The sequence below is a fragment of the Leucopleurus acutus genome (genome assembly GCF_964270905.1).
Source record: "Leucopleurus acutus genome assembly, chromosome: 1".
Classification (NCBI taxonomy): domain Eukaryota; kingdom Metazoa; phylum Chordata; class Mammalia; order Artiodactyla; family Delphinidae; genus Leucopleurus; species Leucopleurus acutus.
In genome coordinates this window covers 142,742,232-142,760,168 of record NC_139142.1, presented here as the reverse complement: position 1 = coordinate 142,760,168, position 17,937 = coordinate 142,742,232, and the positions used below count along the sequence as shown (strand labels likewise).

Here is a 17,937-nt window from a genome sequence, read left to right as displayed (position 1 = left end):
GGTCCTTGAACCTTTCTCTCGAGCCTGTTTCCTTTTGTAGAGACGGGAGTTAATACCTCCCTTTGTCATACCGCTCTTTTCGGTTCAATCCAGCCTCTCCCCGGTCCGCCCTTGGGGAGCTCCAACTGTGGCGAGAGGACCTGTGCGGAAACACTGCGGGGAGCGCGTGCGCGCCAGGGCCTAACGGGCTCTGAGTCTGAGGGCGCGCACCCGCAGCCCCCCGGAAATATCGATATTTAATTTCGACTAGAGACATAACTTGGCTTGCCATCCCCAGGGTCAGGCCGACTACGAGCACCGCAGGGTGCTAGAAAGGAGGGACTGAAACAATCCAGCCCCCGGAAGGGCGGAACAGTTGAGCCAACCCTGCAGCAGGCGCGATCAGAAAGCTCGGGCGCTTACGGCCCACACCTGCGCGCCGCCATCTTGCTTGAGGAGGGACCGCCTCTCTCCCGGCTGACAGCTGGTTAGTCAGGAGGCGGGGCTCCGCGACTCGACGGGGCGTGGCCAGGCGATGGCGACCGCGGAGCCCGGCGAGCCTGCGGCGAGGGCGTCTGTCCCGGCACCCCGGCCCGGCGGGACCGGAGCTGCAGGGCAGCCCACCGAGCGAAGCGGCATTGGAGTCCCCTGGCTGGGGAAGCGGACCCCGGCGGCTGTGGAGAAGCGGGGGCCGTACATGGTGGCGCGCGCGCCTTCCAGTCAGGCCAAGCTGCGTGAGTGCGGCCCGATGAGGGGTCTCTGCTTGGGCGGGCTGCCGCGTCCCGGGCGGGCTCCGGAGCGCCGCTGGGTCGACCCCGGAGGGGGTCCTACAGCCCGCTCCCGCACCCGGAAGTCTGTTCGGAGAGCGGGCTCCTGGCGTTTGGGAGGCACGGCGGAGTGGGGAACACCCCGCTGACCCGGTCCCTTTGACTTCCAGAGAAGCACCGGGACCTGGCTAAGGCAGTTCTGCGGAGAAAAGGCATGCTGGGGGCCGCGCCGAACCGCCCCGACTCTTCAGGGAAAAGGTCTCAGCAGGCGCCACCTCCTCTGTGCGAGCGTTTCCAGAGAAGGCCTTAGTGTAGTCTGGGAGACAGAGTACCCACGCTTAAGGCCCAGCTAGTGATGCCCCTAAGGCCAACCTGTCCGGTTCACTGTTTTAAAACGGGAAGAGGAACGACCTTGTCTTTCCCTTCCAGGATGTGATGACGTCAGGGAAGGAGCTTTGGAATAAGAGTTTTCGTCAGTGCCTAGGATCATTCACTGTCTAAATTAGGGGGGAGCATAGTGGCTGGGATCCCCAGAAGTGAGGATGGAGAGCAGTGTGGAAACAGCCAGGGCTGTATTTTCTTCTTAACAGACGGTAAACTCTGAGGGCTGGATGGGACCTTATCCAGGGCCTCTTTCACAAAGAAGAGCTAAAGCAGGTGAAGGAATCTGTCTAAGGACTTTGGATTTTCTGTTCTCTGGTTAAATAAGGTGGGGAGGTGGGGCTTTTCCTGATTCATGGAAGAGGTGTGCTTTTGCTCAGGAGCAGCAGGGGGAGTGGTGTGGGGAAGTGCACATTCTGAGGAGCTGTGCCCAGATACCTGGCAGGCAGTGGTGGCTGTCCAGACAGAAGGCAAGTCAGGAGTAGTGCAGTTTTTTTTTTTTCCATAAGGGCGAGGACGCTGGCTTTCCCTGTGAAATGCTGGCGTTTCATCTATGCTTGGTCTGTCCCCCCATCTCCCCTCAGGTCAGTGAAGTTTAACAAGGGCTATACTGCTCTTAGTCAGAGTCCAGATGAAAACCTGGTGTCCCTCGACTCTGACAGGTGAGTGCCCTCCTTGAAAATACCCCTTGGGGAGTGACTTGGATAAAATTTCAGATCACTTGCTTCGCTTATTCCCTGTCTCTTCCAAGACCTTTTGTGCATGTTCCAGGGCTGCTGCTTCAGAGCACTATCTCTTCCCAGGATGGCTTGCTTAGAGGACTCATAGGTGATCTTGCTGCTCTTGGATTTGAAGCACCAGCCTTGTCTGGGGGAATCATCCTGCCCTATTATGTCTGCACTGTTAGTGACAGTGACCCTGTCCCTGCTGGAGCCAATGGAAGGAGCCATTTATACTCATGGCAGATTATGGGTTTGAGTTCTATGGTGTGTGGTCTTTGCTTCACAAGTCCTCCAGACTCCTTTGCATGCTGTGCACCTTGCCATTTGTAGCTGTGCTCCACGGGCATCTCCCCAAACTGACTGTCTTCCTTTTCTCCTAGTGATGGGGAGCTGGAATCCAGATACTCCTCCGGGTATTCCTCTGCAGAGGCAAGTCCAGAGCACCTTTCTGTGGTGGGGCCAGGCTGCAGGCCGTGTCACTGCCGCTGCCAAATGCTTGTCTGGTTCCTGCTGTATGCATGGCACTGTGCTAGACTTCCAGTCTGTTCTCCAATCTTCTACTCTGCCCTCTTCCTCCAGCAGAAGTTTAGGTGTCTGAGGAGTGCTGTTGAAAGTCCAGGAGACCATAGACCCTTAGGGATGGAAATGACCTCACTAGTCTTCTAATCCAGGCCACCACTTAGAAAAGGAATCCTCTTGATAAATCCCAGCTAAGTGTTTACCATCCTCTGCTTGTTTGAATGCTTCTTGTAATTGGGTAGTGAGTAGTGAGTACTACCTTCAAGAAACCTTGCTGCCTGTCTTCCCCCACCGGCACACACAATTCAGGTAGCTTGTAGAGAAGTCTTCCTTGTTAATTGGAAGTGTCTCCTGCAGCTTGGACTTAGTGGTCCTAGTCCTGCCTCCAGCATCACACAGTAATTCTAATCTCCCTTCTTTTGATTGTCTTTTATCTGAGATTAGCATTTCTGTCCCTCCCCTGGCCATCCTCCACCAAGCTTGCTTTCTTCCAGGCCGACTTCTGTTCCTTCAGTTGTTCCATCTATGGGAACTGAGACAGAGATAGATACTCCTGGGCTGGCCTTTTGGACAGTTTCCAGAGTGACTGGCCCAGACAGAAACACGGGGACGTAAAGTTCTGGCACGTGCGGCTTACTGCCTTTGACAGAGATGAAGTGCTGGGGACCTGACTGTATACCACTGGTATTTCTTCCTTATTCTCCTGGAAACCCTTGGCCGCCCCCTGAGTTTCTGCCAGAGAATACAGGCAGTTTGAAAACTGTATCCTCCTTGAACCTCTGGGTGCCTAAGATTGTTAAAAAAAAAAAGAAAAAAAAAATTAGCCAAGAACCAGAGAAAGTCCTACATTCTGCAGTCTCATTTTCCTTCTGCTCAGTGGAATTGGTGAAGCCGGGCTGACAGATGCCACTTGGCAAGGAATGAGCTCTGTTGGCATCAAAGGATGACATGGCTAACTGGCAGTGCAGAATAAGCTATTCCCCACCCCATTCAACTCTAACCCATATTCCTCTACCCTTCTACCCGATTATTCTGTTATCATTGTTCCATATTCTTCAGCCTTCATAGGGACCAGTCTGGGTTCCCAGTGGGAATGGTCAGGTCTTGACTTTCAAACATAATCTGTAATCTGATATTTATATCAGCTTTCTCAGGATTCTTTAGTGAGGGCAGCTTCCCTGGCAGCTAGTGACAATGCAGCCTGGATAGTACTGGCTCAGACCCCTGGATGTCCCTCCCTGCTGGGTGAGGCACTTCTTCCTGTAATCCCAGGTTGTGTGGGCTTGGCCTGAGGGTGGAGCATGCATAGTAAGGAAATGCGGGTCTGCCTTTTGGGCAGCAGTTATTTCTGCCTTGTAGCCTGGCTTATAGTTCTCTCCTCTCCTGCTCTTAGCAGGTGAACCAGGATGTGAGCCGGCAGCTGCTCCAGGATGGGTACCACCTGGATGAGATTCCAGATGATGAGGACTTGGACCTCATTCCCCCCAAGCCTATGACCTCCTCCACATGCTCCTGCTGCTGGTGCTGTCTTAGGGATGCTTCCTCCTGTACCCTCCAGTAGACATAACCCCCTAAGATGGGCCCTGCTCACCATGACTGCAGAGTCCTGTTGGCCCTTCATCGGTCACAGAGTGCAGTGGGAACTGCTGTCAACCCCAGAATCACTGGAGACACTGACCCTCTGGGAAAGTCAGTGACCGCAGTTACCCCATACCTGGTGCTTCTCAGGCCAGAGGCCCCATCTGGGCCACAGGGGATAGGTGGGATTCTGCAGTTTTCCTCTGCTGTTGGAATGGTTGGAGAAACCACTTTAATAAGGGAAGGAACAGAGGAATTCTGGTTCTTATGGTGAGTGACAAAGTTGGCTAAGAGAAAAACTTGCAGACATCTTTGTCACCATGCCGTATGGAGGGGAAAGGAGAGCTCCTGCGCCCAGGTTGTGCTGGATATGTTGTGTGGAGGCAGAGAACAGCACTTTATGGCTTGCAGCTGGGAGTCTTTGAAAAAGAATTTAACTATTTGGGACCAGTCCAGTTCAAGAAATTCCATATGCTCTCCTCCTCTTCCTAGCTCCAAGATGGGTTACCTATTTGACCTTCAAGAGAACATAAAGCAGGGCCCTTTGAAGGCCCTCTTCCAGTTGTTCCTGTTTGACTGTACAGCAGGTTGCTTAATGGCACAACCTGATCAAGGCTTCCAGAATCCCTAGAAGCACAGCATTCCCATCTGATCCAACTGTCTGGGTGAGCTTAGTAACTTGGTCCGTCCATCCTTAGAGAAAAACTGCTCTACTGTGTAGACAAAATTTGTCTTTCCTTGGTTGCCATTCTTCACCTTGGTCTTAGCTAGTATCTTCACCCAGTCCTTGAGCTAAGGTTGGGTGAAGGTTCTGGAGCTCGCCCCGGAAGCCTGCACTTTTTGCTTACCAGCAGAGGGAGCTGCAGGAGTAGTTAGGTGCCTTTCCATTTGTTTAACTTTATATTTTCCCCCACCCCCGCCGCACTGCGGCTTGTGGCAGTGTTGGTTCCCCGTCCAGGGAGGGATGAAACCCAGGCCCCTGCAGTGGAAGCGCGGAGTCCTAACCACTGGACCGCCAGGGAATTCCCCTATTTAACTTTTTACACTTGAGTAGCAGCAATGGGTGAAAAGTATACTGGTGCAGATATGTGGGCTTTGACAGAGACAGAGGCTCACAGACAGGATGAGGAGGAGGGACCTGTGAAAGCTCCCACGCCCCCCCCCCCCCCCGAGGAAATAATCTTGCCATTGCAGAGGGCCTCCCTTCACCCTAGGGAAAGCCATTCTGTCGCATCCAGATTCCTCTGACCACAGCATGGGCCTCACAGTGGATACTCAGGATTGGGCTTTACAGTAAACCTCTGGGTTCAATACAGCCTTTCAGTCCCCAGTATGAAAACACCAAAAGGCCGGCATCATCTCCTGTGACCCCCAGTAGATAGCATCTCTTGCTATACCAGACCTCTCTCTGGAATTTAATTTTTTAGTGGTTCTCTCTTTTTTTTGGCCTTACCTAAAACCAGATGGGACTGAATGGAAGTGGACAGGGTTCCCAGCCTAAGGGGTAGGGTAGTCAGGATTGAGGTGTGACCCCAACTTGGGAACTTGCCCAGTCTGTTGCTTCATTTGGTTAGGACAGAGTAGCCTGAGTGTTTGACAGCTGCTGGGGGTGAGGATGGCAGCAGGACCCCAAGAACCAGGCCCTCCGGTGGTTGCTGTCATAAAGCCACACTGGTGTATTTGGCCACACCTCTCCCCCGGAATGTTTCAGAGCTGGTTGACCCTGTGTGGAAGGCATTACCTTCGTAGAAAAAGTTGCAGGAACATTGTGCAGCAAGGAAGGGTAGAAATGGTTGATTGCTTGAGGCTAGAAGCCACGAATGTCACGAATAAAGGCACCAAGGTGTCTAGAACCAGACTGCCTTAATTAAAAGTGCTGGGTGTGTTGCAGGTGACAGCGCTCTGAGGAGACAGGGAGGTATTCAGGCTTACCTCACAGATGGGAGTGGTACTGTATGGTGTTTACTCTACAGAACTCTTGGCTTAGGCTTCTATAGCTCTGTAAGTTTGTAAGAATAAATACAAACATGCTAGTTGAGCCTGAGTCTCTGTGTTGCAATAGGATTTTTAACAAAGGCCTAGACCACGGTCATTGCCCCTTCTGAATTCTGAAATGAAGAAATAGCCTAATAGCCCCAACCGTTCTTCTGAGGACTACCTCTCCTTTCTCCTGTTCCCAATAGGCGTAGTTTTCAGGCCTGCTCATTGGAGACCACAGATGGAATAGGCCTTTGCATATCACTTCTCATTAGAATGAATTCCCTTTGGCAGACCCTTTCTTCCCAGGTTTTGTTTTGTTTTTCAGGGTTTTTTTTTTTCAGCTGAAGAAAATTTACTGGAAGCCAAAAAAAGCCGAACAGATTGGCTAGAACTTTTTTGAAGGTAGTTTCCTGGAATTCCATTGTACAGGTCTAGTGTGGGCAGCAGCCCAGATTCTTTTGTGTGAGATTAATCCCTTACCTACAGGAAGGAGCTACTAGCCTGGGTCTCTGCTTAGTCTGGGGTGATAGCATCTAAGACTGCTAGTCAGAAACTTCAGTGGCAAAACACACAGCTGTGCAATCTCCTGGGTGTGTCCCACCTCTAGAGGGTAGGCACAGGGAGAGTAGATGCCCTCATAGGTACTTCCTGCCATTGTAGGAAAAAAGTAGCTTGATTTCTCTTCACAACACTAATTAGATTGTCCTGTCCTTTAGTCCCTGTATCTACAGTGACTTAATGTGCTCTAGAGAAGTGACTGACAACCTTTGTGAAGGGCCAGTCAGTACACTTGGTTTTGCAGGCCATACAGTTCGGTGCACCTACTCAACTTTGCCATTGTAGCCTGAATGGAGCTGGACAGTATGTAAATGAAAGGGCGTGGCCAGATCCAGCCTGCTGGCCTTAGCCTGATGATCCCTGCGCTAAAGCCAACTAAAGCACTGGAGAGAAGAACCTCTGCGCTGACAATGCCTTTCTTTAGACCCATATTCCACTGTGTGCAGGGCTGGAGGGCCCAAGGTTTGCCTGCAAGCTCTGCAGCTGAAGCTACAGCAGGCTCTCTCTCCCACACCTTCCTTTATAAGGCCTCTGGAGTCTAGCCTGCCTACCTCAGGAAGCTGTCTGAAACAGGAATAAAGCAAAAACTGGACAACATCCAGGGAGGGCTCTTTCAGCCCGCTTCAGGGACTGGAATGGCAAAGGCTGAGTACTCTTTAGCCCACAGGCCTCAACACAGGTGATCTTTAATTGCTTTGACACAGCAACATTAGTCCACAGGCCTACCCTTTTCCCTCCTCTGCACTGAGGAAATGGGCAGTCCTGGGGCCAGAACCCTGTTCTTCCAAATTAATTACCTATCTTGCCGTGACTGATATTGAGCTAATCATAGATTTCACCACCCTGCCTAATGCTATAGGCTGGAACAGCTGCAGCTTCGTGCATCGAGGAGAGCCTGGCTCAAGGGTGGCAAGAATACAAGGGGAGTATCAGCCCTCAGTTCTCACGTGGGCCCCTCCTACCAGGAAGAAGACGGTTCAGCCTAGGCCTGCTCAGGAGTCACTGACTTCAAGCTCTTCTACCCCAGCTCTTTCAAGGTATACCCAAAGAGCCCGGAACAGGGAAGGGATTTGGGCTGGGCCTGAGGAGGTGAGGCTGGCCAGGATGTAGGGTGACTGGCAGAGAAGAGCCAGGAAGGCTGTGGCCTCTACAGCAGGCAGCAGGCACGGAACATCAGCAGGTCCTTAGGCAGCGTGAGCTTCAGTGAGACACTCTCATTGGCCCCAATGAAGAGCACCCCGCCACGCTTCAGGGAGATTGTGGCCTGGGCTGTGCGGGTGCTGGCTGTCACTGTCCCCTGCACCATCAGGAGGATACTTGCAGAGTCCAGCGCCAAGACCCTATATTCAGTGACGGAGCCAGGCACCTGGGCAGAAAGAAACAGCAAGATGGAGCAGGGTTTGAGCTGCTGTTAGCTCACAGGGGTCCCAGGACAACCCCAAGGACAGTGAGAGGGAGAGCTCTGCCACCTTCTCCCCCACGGCTCGGGCTTTTGTCAGCACGGAGGCCCTTGTCTGGTCCCTGGTACAGAGAGCCACAGACAGGCCCTGTGGCCATTCTCCCATCACGCGAGCTTGGCAGAAAGGAAACCCAGCCCCAGGTATACTCTACATTGTGGCCCTTGCCAGTGTTCTTCATGCCACACAAAAAACACCCACCACAAAAAAAAAAAACAAAAAAAAAACAAAAAAAAAAAACACCCACCACAGCCCTCACTCACCTCCATCTTCATAACGGTGAAGTCTGGCACAGGGGGATCATAGATAGAGAGGTAGGGGTCTTCCTGACTCCGTGCTGGAGGAAAAAGCCTGTCCTGGCTGGGGCTGGGGATATAGCTGAGCATTTCACACAAAGTTGGCACATCGATGAACTTGGGTGTCAGGCCAGCACGCACCGTGTTGTCTGAACATGCCATGCACTCCACGCAGTCTGGGGACAGACAGTTGTCATGTGGTAAGCTAATGAAGGATGCCTTGGAATTTGGCTCTCCAGGGCAGGGCCTTCTAACTTGAGTGCCATGAGCTCTCTGTAGAATTAGGTAAAAATATGTGAATTGCGTCTTCTGTGAGAATGGGCTGAGATAACAGATACCAAAACAGGTGACATGTCACCCACCATTGTCAAGGGGAGTCGTGTTTATCCCCTGGAGGAGCCCCAACCCTCTAGAGATTTTATAATTTCCCCTTCTACCACAGAATCCTGTCCACGAGTAGATAAATGGCCAACAGTCAAAATGTGACACCGTTCTGTGGCAATGTGTTTTTTTGGGTTTTTTGTTTTTTTGTTTTTTTTGCGGTACGCGGGCCTCTCCCTGTTGTGGCCTCTCCCGTTGCGGAGCACAGGCTCTGGATGCGCAGGCTCAGCGGCCATGGCTCACGGGTTCAGCCGCTCCGCGGCATGTGGGATCTTCCCGGACCGGGGCACAAACCCGTGTCCCCTGCATCAGCAGGCGGACTCTCAACCACTGCGCCACCAGGGAAGCCCGGCAATGTGTTTTTTAACATAAAATCACTGCAAAGACAGGACAGACATGTGAAGGCAGGGAAGAGAACAACGGCCTTGATCCAATATAGCCTGGATTCAAACTGTGGTTCCCACACATATTGACAGGTCTTAACATGAGAGCATCATGACCTCACAGGGGTGGTGTGAGGATCCAAGCAGTTGTCCAACTCAAGCTGGCATTCATCGTCCCTATTGGTCACTTCCCTGCTGACCCCAGGAACCTTGGGAGGTCAGAGCTGGATGGGACTTTAAAAGTGGTCTCCTCGACCACCCCCTCCTGTTTTGTCCAAATGGTGAAACAAGGCCTGAGGCGGATGGCAGTGGGGCTCACTGCTGAAATGCGGCTCACCTCCTTTCAGGTAGGCATGGGGCACGTTGGCCTCCAGAAACATGGCCTCCCCCGGCTTCAGGGTAAGCAGGTTCAGGAAGTAGATGGCAAAGCATCCGATATCACCTGGGTACTGCTGGTGCAGCTGCAGCAAGAGTTCCCCATAGATGTCCTCCATGTTGTTTCCAGCAGCCACTGAGGGTCACAGAGCACCCCAAGGCCACTTAGGAACCCTCAGTGGTGTTCACAGCCCCACCCTGGCCAAGGAGAGTCCTGGAGAAGATCCTACCCAAGGAATCCAGAAACTGGTGGGCATATTCTCCTCGTCACATCCCCCACCCTTTGGGGGCCAGCCTTCCTTGATATTCCAGCCTACACAGATGGCCGTTTTCCCCATTTTGACTATCTATATAGTCATATGCCCACCACTCTACTAGGCACTAAAAGGGCTAGAGTGTAGTCCTTTTAGACAGTGTTTCTCAACCTCAGCATTATTGACATTTGGGGACAGGTAATTCTTTGTTGTGGGGACTGTCCTGTGCATTGCAGAATGTTCAGTAGCATCCCTGGCCTCCACCCACGAGATACCACTGGCACCCCAAACCTGGGTTTGACAACCAAAAATGTCTCCAGACTGTCAGTGTCCCCTGGTTGATAACCTCTGCTCTAGGAGTTTAAAATCTAGTTAGGAGATAACCCAAGGGTTCCATGTGGGGTGACCAACTGTCCCAGTTAGCCCAGGCCTTTCCCTTAACACTGAAAATCACTCAGTCCCAGGCAAACTGACATGGTTGGTCACCCCAGATAGCATGAGGCAGGATGCAACCAAGGGCTAAAATGTGTCCTGGAGGCTGAGCAGGGGAGATGAGCTCAGCCTGATCAAGAGTGGTGGCAGAAGGCTTCTTGGGAACTGGGGGGAGGAGGGGAGGGTGGTGAGCTGGGCTTCCTTGACTGTGGAGAGAAGGGGGAGGGTGTCTCTAAGTAAAAGCAGAGTGCGTCAGTGCCACAATGAAGAGACCAGTTGGTCTGGATTGGAGGGTTGTTTCGAGTCTTCATACAGACACGTGCTGAATGCCTACTCTCTGCTAAGCACTGTGGGGACACACGAAGGTCAAGGAGACAGGTCCCTGGCCTAGAGAAAACTCCAGTTTTAACAGGTGTGCATGTGATGATATCTACACACAGGTGTTAAGGGCTATACCTGACGTATGAACAGGGTGCTATGGGAGCTCTGAGCAGAAGTAATCAGCTCTACTGTGAGTGCAAGAAGCCCTAAAGGGAGAGGCATGCAAGCAGAGAAGACAGCAAAAAACAAAACAAAACAAAACGTAGGATATGCTTGGGTAAAATAACTAGTTCCCTGTGGGTCAAAGGTAGTAGGGGAAATGGGGAGAAACAGAACCAGAAGAGCTCTGGGCTTGCCTGGAAAAGGAGCTGGGGCCTCAGCACATGTGCCATATATGCTCCCAGCAGAAGAGTCCATTCTGCCTTGTTTTTCACTGCTTGTATTGACTCTCCAACCCAAAGGTGACACAACCATACCCATCACAGTCATTTCCTGAACTCTCCTTAGTTAGCACAAGGTTGGGCACAGACCAGGTATTTAAGGAAAGATCTACTGGTTGAGAGCTCTGGACTTCAGGCCTTTGGAGGAGAGAGAGGATCCCTTCATCTCCTTCCTGCTCTCTAGCCCCAAAGTATAAAACACTCCATGGAGAGCAGCTAGAAGCAGCACTCAACCTAGGGCCTTGTTCCACAAAGACTGCGAAAGAAATGCTAAGTCACTAACAGGCCATCTAAGTCAGGCCCGTTTTGGTGCTGTACTTGAACAAAGGGGTTGAGAACCCTATCCCCACAGCCTAGTGTCTGTGCCACAGGCCCAGGACGGAGCGTTGCACCCAGGCCTGAGACACCTACCTTGCTGGGAGATCCGCTTCACCAACAGGTTGAGCTGCTCCGCCACTACCTTCTTCTCGCTCTTCATCAGGTGGGAGAAACAGCTCTGCAGAGCAGAGGCCACAGCCTGGGAGTCACGGCTCAGGCTCTGCTTCAGCTGTGTTGCTGCATCATCTCCAGTTAGAAACTGGAACTCGGGCACCTCTGCAGGAAGGTCAGGCCGGGGCCCATATCAGGAATGGTAAAGATGGAACGGGCAAAAGTGGGAAGCTGGAGGAGGCCTCCCCATCTCATCCCTAACCAAGGAGCCAGGCAATGCTATGCAAGCTTTGCAGTGAAAAGCGACTGCTCACCACCAACCCTCAGCAGTCACACCTGAGCCTGGTCTCACGGGCCTGCCCTCGGAGTGTCAAGAATTCATGAGGCCAACCAGCCCCTCAGTTCCTGTGACATTCAGCCTCTGTTCTCTGCCACTGTTCCAGCTCTGCCCTGGGCTGCCCCATGCATCCTAGGCCAATATGCATGCTCTCAGCATTTTGCCCAACCTTACTTGTCAGAAAGGTCACAATCTCCTCAACTGGCCGGAAGCCACATAAGCCCTGGAAGGGGGTGAGGGCAATGGCCATCTCTGGCTTATGGTTGGCATCGGGGTAGTGCTGTGGAGCCTGGAGGTGCAACTTCTCTGCCAGCTCCTGTGGGATGGCCAGGGAAGAGGAGAATGGTTAAGGTGCAGCCATCATCTAGGAAGACACCAGTCTCACCCAGACCTTGCTCTCGACACTCTCCAGTCAGCTTCCTACCTCTGGCACTGAGCCCAGTCAAGGCATAATTCAGAAACTCAGGGCTCAGCCAACCCAAGGCAGGCATGTGGACCAACTGTGGGGGAGAGGTGGGGCAGGCTTTAAGAGGACTGCGAATCAGGAAACCCAAACACCAAGCCAAGCTCTGACACTAACAAGCTGTGTGACTTTGGGTAAATCCCTCTCTTCTCTGGGTCTTACTTTGCTCATCTAGAAATAAGGAGTTTGGACACACACATGCTTAGGCTGTGACTCACAGGCTTGTGCAGAAAGACATGGGAGTGGAGCTGAGGCAATGACTAGGGTACTTGCCCTGCCTTGGAAGGTAAACTCTTTGAGAGAGCCAGGTGGAAAAATGGCAGATATGAATAGTCCTGGGTTAGCTGAGGAGAGCCCAGGAACAAGTGTGGAGAAGCTCCCCTGGCACAGGCTGGTCAGCTGTCCACTTAAACTTAGCTGCCACGTGTGTCACCAGCAATTGGCTTGGCAGAGCTAAATTGGGAGTTGAAGTCTTGGATTTAATTTGGGGCTGGAGCCTGGCATGGGCAGGGTAAAAGCAGCAGTAAACGTTGTGGGAGGGCCTTGACATAAGTTCTTCTCTACCCTGACCTCTATGCCCTACCCTGATCCTGTACCTTGTTAGGGTGTGCCTGGATAGATAGGGCCGTTTCGACTGAGAGCACTTTGAAGAGAAAGGGCAGCTTGCCATTAAAGGTGTCCTTGACCTTCGAACCCAAGCAGTCCTGGTTCTCAGCAATCCACTGGCCTAGGGTCTTCTGCAAGATGCTGTTGTCAAGGATCTTGGCATCTCCCCGGGGGTGGGCCCCCATCCACAGCTGTAAAAACAGGAAACTTGGGAGGGAAAAAAGGAAGAAGCTGGCACCACCCACTGGCCTGCCCCAATCCGTTACCCTGTGCTATCCACAGGGCAGCCAAGTTCTGAAATGGGACTCCCAAGACCGGGTATAAATGCTCATACCATCACAGACATACATGAGGGCAGCAGACCCAGAACACCAGGAGTCAGGAGACCCAAGCTCTAGTCCAGGCTCTGCCTCCAACCAGCTGTGAGGCTTGGGCTAGTTATTTCCTGTCTCTGGGTATCAGTTTCTCCATCTGTCCAGTGAGGAGAATGAAGCCTGCATTGTCAAGGTCACTGAAAAGCTCTGACACTCAGGTGGCTCTGTGAGGGGTTAACATTCATTTATTCTAGTCTCAGAAGTAGAGGCTAAGCCTTCCTGTGCTTTGGCTTTTTCTCTACTAAATGGGCAGGAAAAAAATATATTTTAGGTTATTAAAAATGTCAAACTTGGGCTTCCGTGGTGGCGCAGTGGTTGAGAGTCCGCCTGCCGATGCAGGGGACACGGGTTCGTGCCCAGGTCCCGGAAGATCCCACATGCCGGGGAGCGGCTGGGCCCGTGAGCCATGGCTGCTGAGCCTGCGCGTCCAGAGCCTGTGCTCCGCAACGGGAGAGGCCATAACAGTGAGAGGCTCGCGTACCACAAAAAAAAAAAAAAAAAAAAAGTCAAACTTAGTCAAAGTAAATTGTCAAGGAGGGCTGAATTAAAATTCAGTTAAGTTTTGGTACTTCCCTGGTGGTGCAGTGGTTAAGAATCCGTCTCCATCCAGGGGATGTGGGTTCGATCCCTGGTCCGGGAAGATCCCACATGCCACGGAGCAACTAAGCCTGTGCGCCACAACTACTGAGCCTGTGCTCTAGAGCCCGCGAGCTACAACTACTGAAGCCCATGTGCCACAACTACTGAAGCCTGCGTGCCTAGAGCCCGTGCTCCGCAACAAGAGAAGCCACCGAAATGAGAAGCCCGTGCACCACAACGAAGAGTAGCCCCCACTCACTGCAACTAGAGAAAGCCCGCGCAGCAACGAAGACCCAATGTAGCCATAAATAAATAAATAAAATATAATAAGATAAAAGTCAGTAAGTGCTAACAGTTCTTGGGAAATTCCAGTCTATTATGACAAAACCTCACTTCTTCTAGTGCTACCATGTGGGTTCATCAACCCGCACAGATCTCAAAAGCCAAGGAGGCCTCCTCTCTCTTTCCTGTCTTCCCTTCCCAGCTGATTCACATGACTTGCCTGGGGCCCCTTCAGTGGAGGAGTACCTTGGTCCCACCTGCTGGTAAAGTAGGCTAAAATACAGCCCGGGTCTCACCTCTGCATATGGTTTGTCCTCTGAGATCTGGGCCAGTGGGTCACTGCTAGCCAGCAGTCGAGCCACTTCACTGTTGGAACCCATCTTCCCCCAGGCATACTGCTGCACCACACAGGAAAGTGGGAATACTGGGGGTACAGACAGAGCGTCAGTTTCCACTCCACTCCTGAGGCCTGACCCTCCTGTCCCGGGGAAACTACACCCTAGCTGAGGGATCTGTCTGGGGGATAGAGTCAAATGAGGGGTTTGTAGGTTGTTAGTTGAGACCCTTCTGCAGGCCTCGATGTTCCCATCTCTAAGACCGGCAGTAAAGATATTCTGTCGACGTGAGGCAGATAGTTGCGTTAAGGTGACGGGGAGAGGGTGGCAGGAATCTATTTCCACCGCACCGGGTCTCGAAGTAACCCACGCGCAGCCCTCTCCCCTCAAGACCCTCCTTCGAGGGCTGCAATTACGGCTCAATTCCCATCGCAGGTGCCCTCTCCTCTGCCCGGCGCCCATCCATCTTTCCGCAGAGCCCCGCGGGTGGGTTCTACCTGGTATATCAAGTCGGGAAGGGTCCGAGGACGCGACCCACCCCCACGCTCGCTGGCACCCCAGCCAACAGCCCACCTCTCTGAGCGGCCATCTTCGCGGCACCAGCCCTGGCTTCTAGCACGTATACTTTTCCCGGCAGCACCCTCGGCCCCTCTGCCCCCAGATCTTCATGGGAAATGTAGTTTCTCGAGAGCCTTTTCGGAGACCCGTGCGCCCGTTGTGGCCACTCCCTGCACTCTGAATCCCTCTCCCACCCTCCAGCTCTCAGAACGAATACCCTCCAGTCCAGAGGCTTCCAGCCCGCAATCTTAGGTCTCAGTATTCATTTATTCATTCATTCACCAGGCACACATTTATTGAGAACCTGGTAAATGCCACGGACTGTTCTGAGGGCTGGAGATACATCCGAGAACGAGATGACGATTACCTTGCCTTTGTAGAGCTTACATTCTTGTGAAGGAAAAACAAAGGCCCTAAGGTGGGAACGTGGAAATGTGCCTGTCATTTTACGGAGTAAATAGCAAAGAGGCCAGAGTGGCTGGAACAGAGTGAGCAGGAAGGGTGGAAGTGAGGTGGTTAGAGAGGAAAGGCAATGGGCAGAACTTCGTAGGCTATTGTCACGACTTCAGGTTTTCATTAGCCGGTTTGAGCAAAGAATTGTTATGATCTAATCAGGAACTCACTAATGCTTGATGATGATGGCAAATGTCACATGCAAGGCCCTTAATCTGAGTTTCAGTTTCTTTCTCTGTAAAATGGGGATAATAATGCTGGACTGACAGGCTTGTTGGAGGGTGAGATGGGATGATGTGGGACTCCGGAAGGCAGTCAGTGCTTGGTGCTCCTCTGATTCTTCCTGCCCTAAGTACTGCAGGACTCAGAACCCTAGCTTCTCCTCCAAGCTGAGCTGTTCACAAGTCACACAGAAGTCAAGGGAAGTCACCAGGAGTCCTGCATTGTGAAGGCTGGGCTTGGCCTTGGCTGTGGAGTAATCTTGCTATATTCTGGACAGAAAGGCTCTGACATACGGATCTCCTCAGTCAACAGCCCAGGAAGAGGGCAGCCAGCTGGAGGGGCCCAGGAGCATAGCAGCCAAAGCTCCAGGGAACCTGGAGTAAGGGCCTATGATCCTGACTCTGCCTCCTCTTTCCTCCCACACTGATTCCCATGGCCTCTACCACACATGTCCAGGGGAAAGAGGGGTACTGTTTTCTCTGCAATGTTCTGCCCAGCTATGGACATCGACCTCCCTAACGGTCCCCTGGCTCAGATAAATCAGCCTGCATTTCAAAGGAAGCTTCACCATACACTAAGGAATAAGAAAATGAACCATACAAACAGCACATCTCACATACCTCCTAACTTTGAATACCTCTCCTTCCTCTCATCCCCACTCTTCCAGCAATATGAACCTTCTGGGAGAAGAATGAGGGATCAGTCTAGGCATAGGGAGTTCTTAGAGCACCTCCCACTATCACCATCACTGAAGTCAAGTTAGAGTCCCTTCCTCACAGTACCTCTGCACAGGGAAGGAAGAACTTAGATTGTTGGGACAGAGCCCCCACCCCTTACCACCCTCCCTACACACAGAAAAATATATCTAGAAGGGAAACTAGGGTGTTTGGAGAACCTAGAACCTTTCACCCTTAACTCTTGCTTGTCTACCTCTAATAGAATTGATCACACTTTGTTATCTAGCGATGATCTGCTTTCCTCTCTCTCCTTCTAGACCATACGTCTAATTCAGCTTCTCATTTCTGCCAGTGCCCAGCTGATGCTCAAGAAATAATAGCAGCTAACATTTATTTGTTATGTACTAACGATTATGCTAGCCCTTTTCAAGAATTCTCAGGACAACCCTATGAGATAGGTACTGTCATTAGTCCCATTTTCGAGATGAGAAAAATGGGTCTTGGAGAGTTAACAGGTCCAAGAGCATAGAGTTCCAATCTGCTATACCTCCTCCCTTGTTGAACAAGTTAATGACTGAATAAATGTATGATGTCTCTCTCAGAGGGAAGTAGACAGATCCCAGGGGTCTTCAGAGATAGATGGGTGGACAAGCTTCATGTTGGTGATATCAAATTCCATTCTTTCTTCAACAGTCCAGCAATGTACGAGGCTGGGCAGACAAGGAGGAGGCAGGACAGCCTCATTTTGTGTAGACTGCTCTCCTCTCAGGCTGCAGACAGCAAAGATCTCTGTGTGTTGCCTGTGATACTGTGATAGAATAACTGGCTCCTGGCGAGAGTTCCTAAAACCTTTATAATTTCCTAAGCAGTAAGAGTACTAGGGGCATCTTTTATTCTAATACTTGGTCTTTGACCCTGGTTCCTGACACGGAGCTCCTAAATCCCTTGGAATTTCCTGGGTGATCAGAGCATCTTTTATCCTAATGAGACAACTGTTGGTGGCCTCCTGGATAGCATCAGGATGGGGGCTGGTCACTAGAAAGACTAAGCCACAATTAGAAGCTTGGAACTTTCAGCCACACCTCCCATCTTACAGAGAAGGGAGAGATCGAATTAACAGTTGATCACGCCTACATGATGATGCCTCCATAAATATACCTGAGGGCTTCCCTGGTGGCGCAGTGGTTGAGAGTCCGCCTGCCGATGCAGGGGATATGGGTTCGTGCCCCGGTCTGGGAAGATTCCACATGCCGCAAGCCCGTGAGCCATGGCCGCTGAGCCTGCGCGTCCGGAGCCTGTGCTCCACAACGAGAGAGGCCACAACAGTGAGAGGCCCGCGTACCGCAAAAAAAAACCCCAAAAAACAAAAAAAAACAAAAAAACCTGAACTACTGGTTTAGAGCTTCCCCGTTGAACACATCTCGTTACCAGAAGGGTGGCAAACCCCAGCTCTACAAGGACAGAAGCTCCTGCGCTCAGAGCCCAGACCTCACCCTATGTATCTCTTCAACTGGCCATTCATCTGAATTCTTTATCATCTCCTTTATTATATAATAAGCCAGTAAATGTGTTTCTCTGAGTTCTGGAAGCTATTCTAGCAAATTATTGAACCTAAGGAGGGGGTAGTGGGAACCCAGGTTTATAGAGGTACAGGTGATGACATGACACCCGGACTTGTAATTGGCCTCTGAAGTGGAGGCAATCTTGTGAGACTGAGTGCTTACTTAACTTGTGGGATCTGACCTTAACTCCAGGTAGATAGTGTCAGACTAAATTGAATGACACCCAGCTGGTATCAG

At 51.7% G+C, this 17,937-nt stretch overlaps 2 protein-coding genes across 2 annotated transcripts; one reads left to right on the top strand and one right to left on the bottom strand.

Moving 5' to 3' along the window:
• Positions 1-514: 514 nt before the first annotated feature.
• FAM219B (family with sequence similarity 219 member B) lies at positions 515-6,224 on the top strand (the record flags this gene model as incomplete). Its single annotated transcript, XM_082855103.1, has 5 exons — positions 515-713; positions 917-1,004; positions 1,712-1,789; positions 2,230-2,278; positions 3,762-6,224. The coding sequence occupies 5 exons, from the start codon at positions 515-517 to the stop codon at positions 3,927-3,929; spliced, it is 582 nt and encodes a 193-aa protein (XP_082711229.1). The 3' UTR covers positions 3,930-6,224.
• Positions 6,225-7,060: 836 nt separating this feature from the next.
• MPI (mannose phosphate isomerase) lies at positions 7,061-14,836 on the bottom strand. Its single transcript, XM_082841446.1, has 8 exons — positions 14,802-14,836; positions 14,190-14,317; positions 12,649-12,849; positions 11,764-11,905; positions 11,235-11,417; positions 9,339-9,512; positions 8,205-8,413; positions 7,061-7,850 (listed from the first exon to the last, which is right to left on the bottom strand). The coding sequence occupies exons 1-8, from the start codon at positions 14,815-14,817 to the stop codon at positions 7,632-7,634; spliced, it is 1,272 nt and encodes a 423-aa protein (XP_082697572.1). The 5' UTR covers positions 14,818-14,836; the 3' UTR covers positions 7,061-7,631.
• Between the last annotated feature and the right edge of the window lie 3,101 nt (positions 14,837-17,937).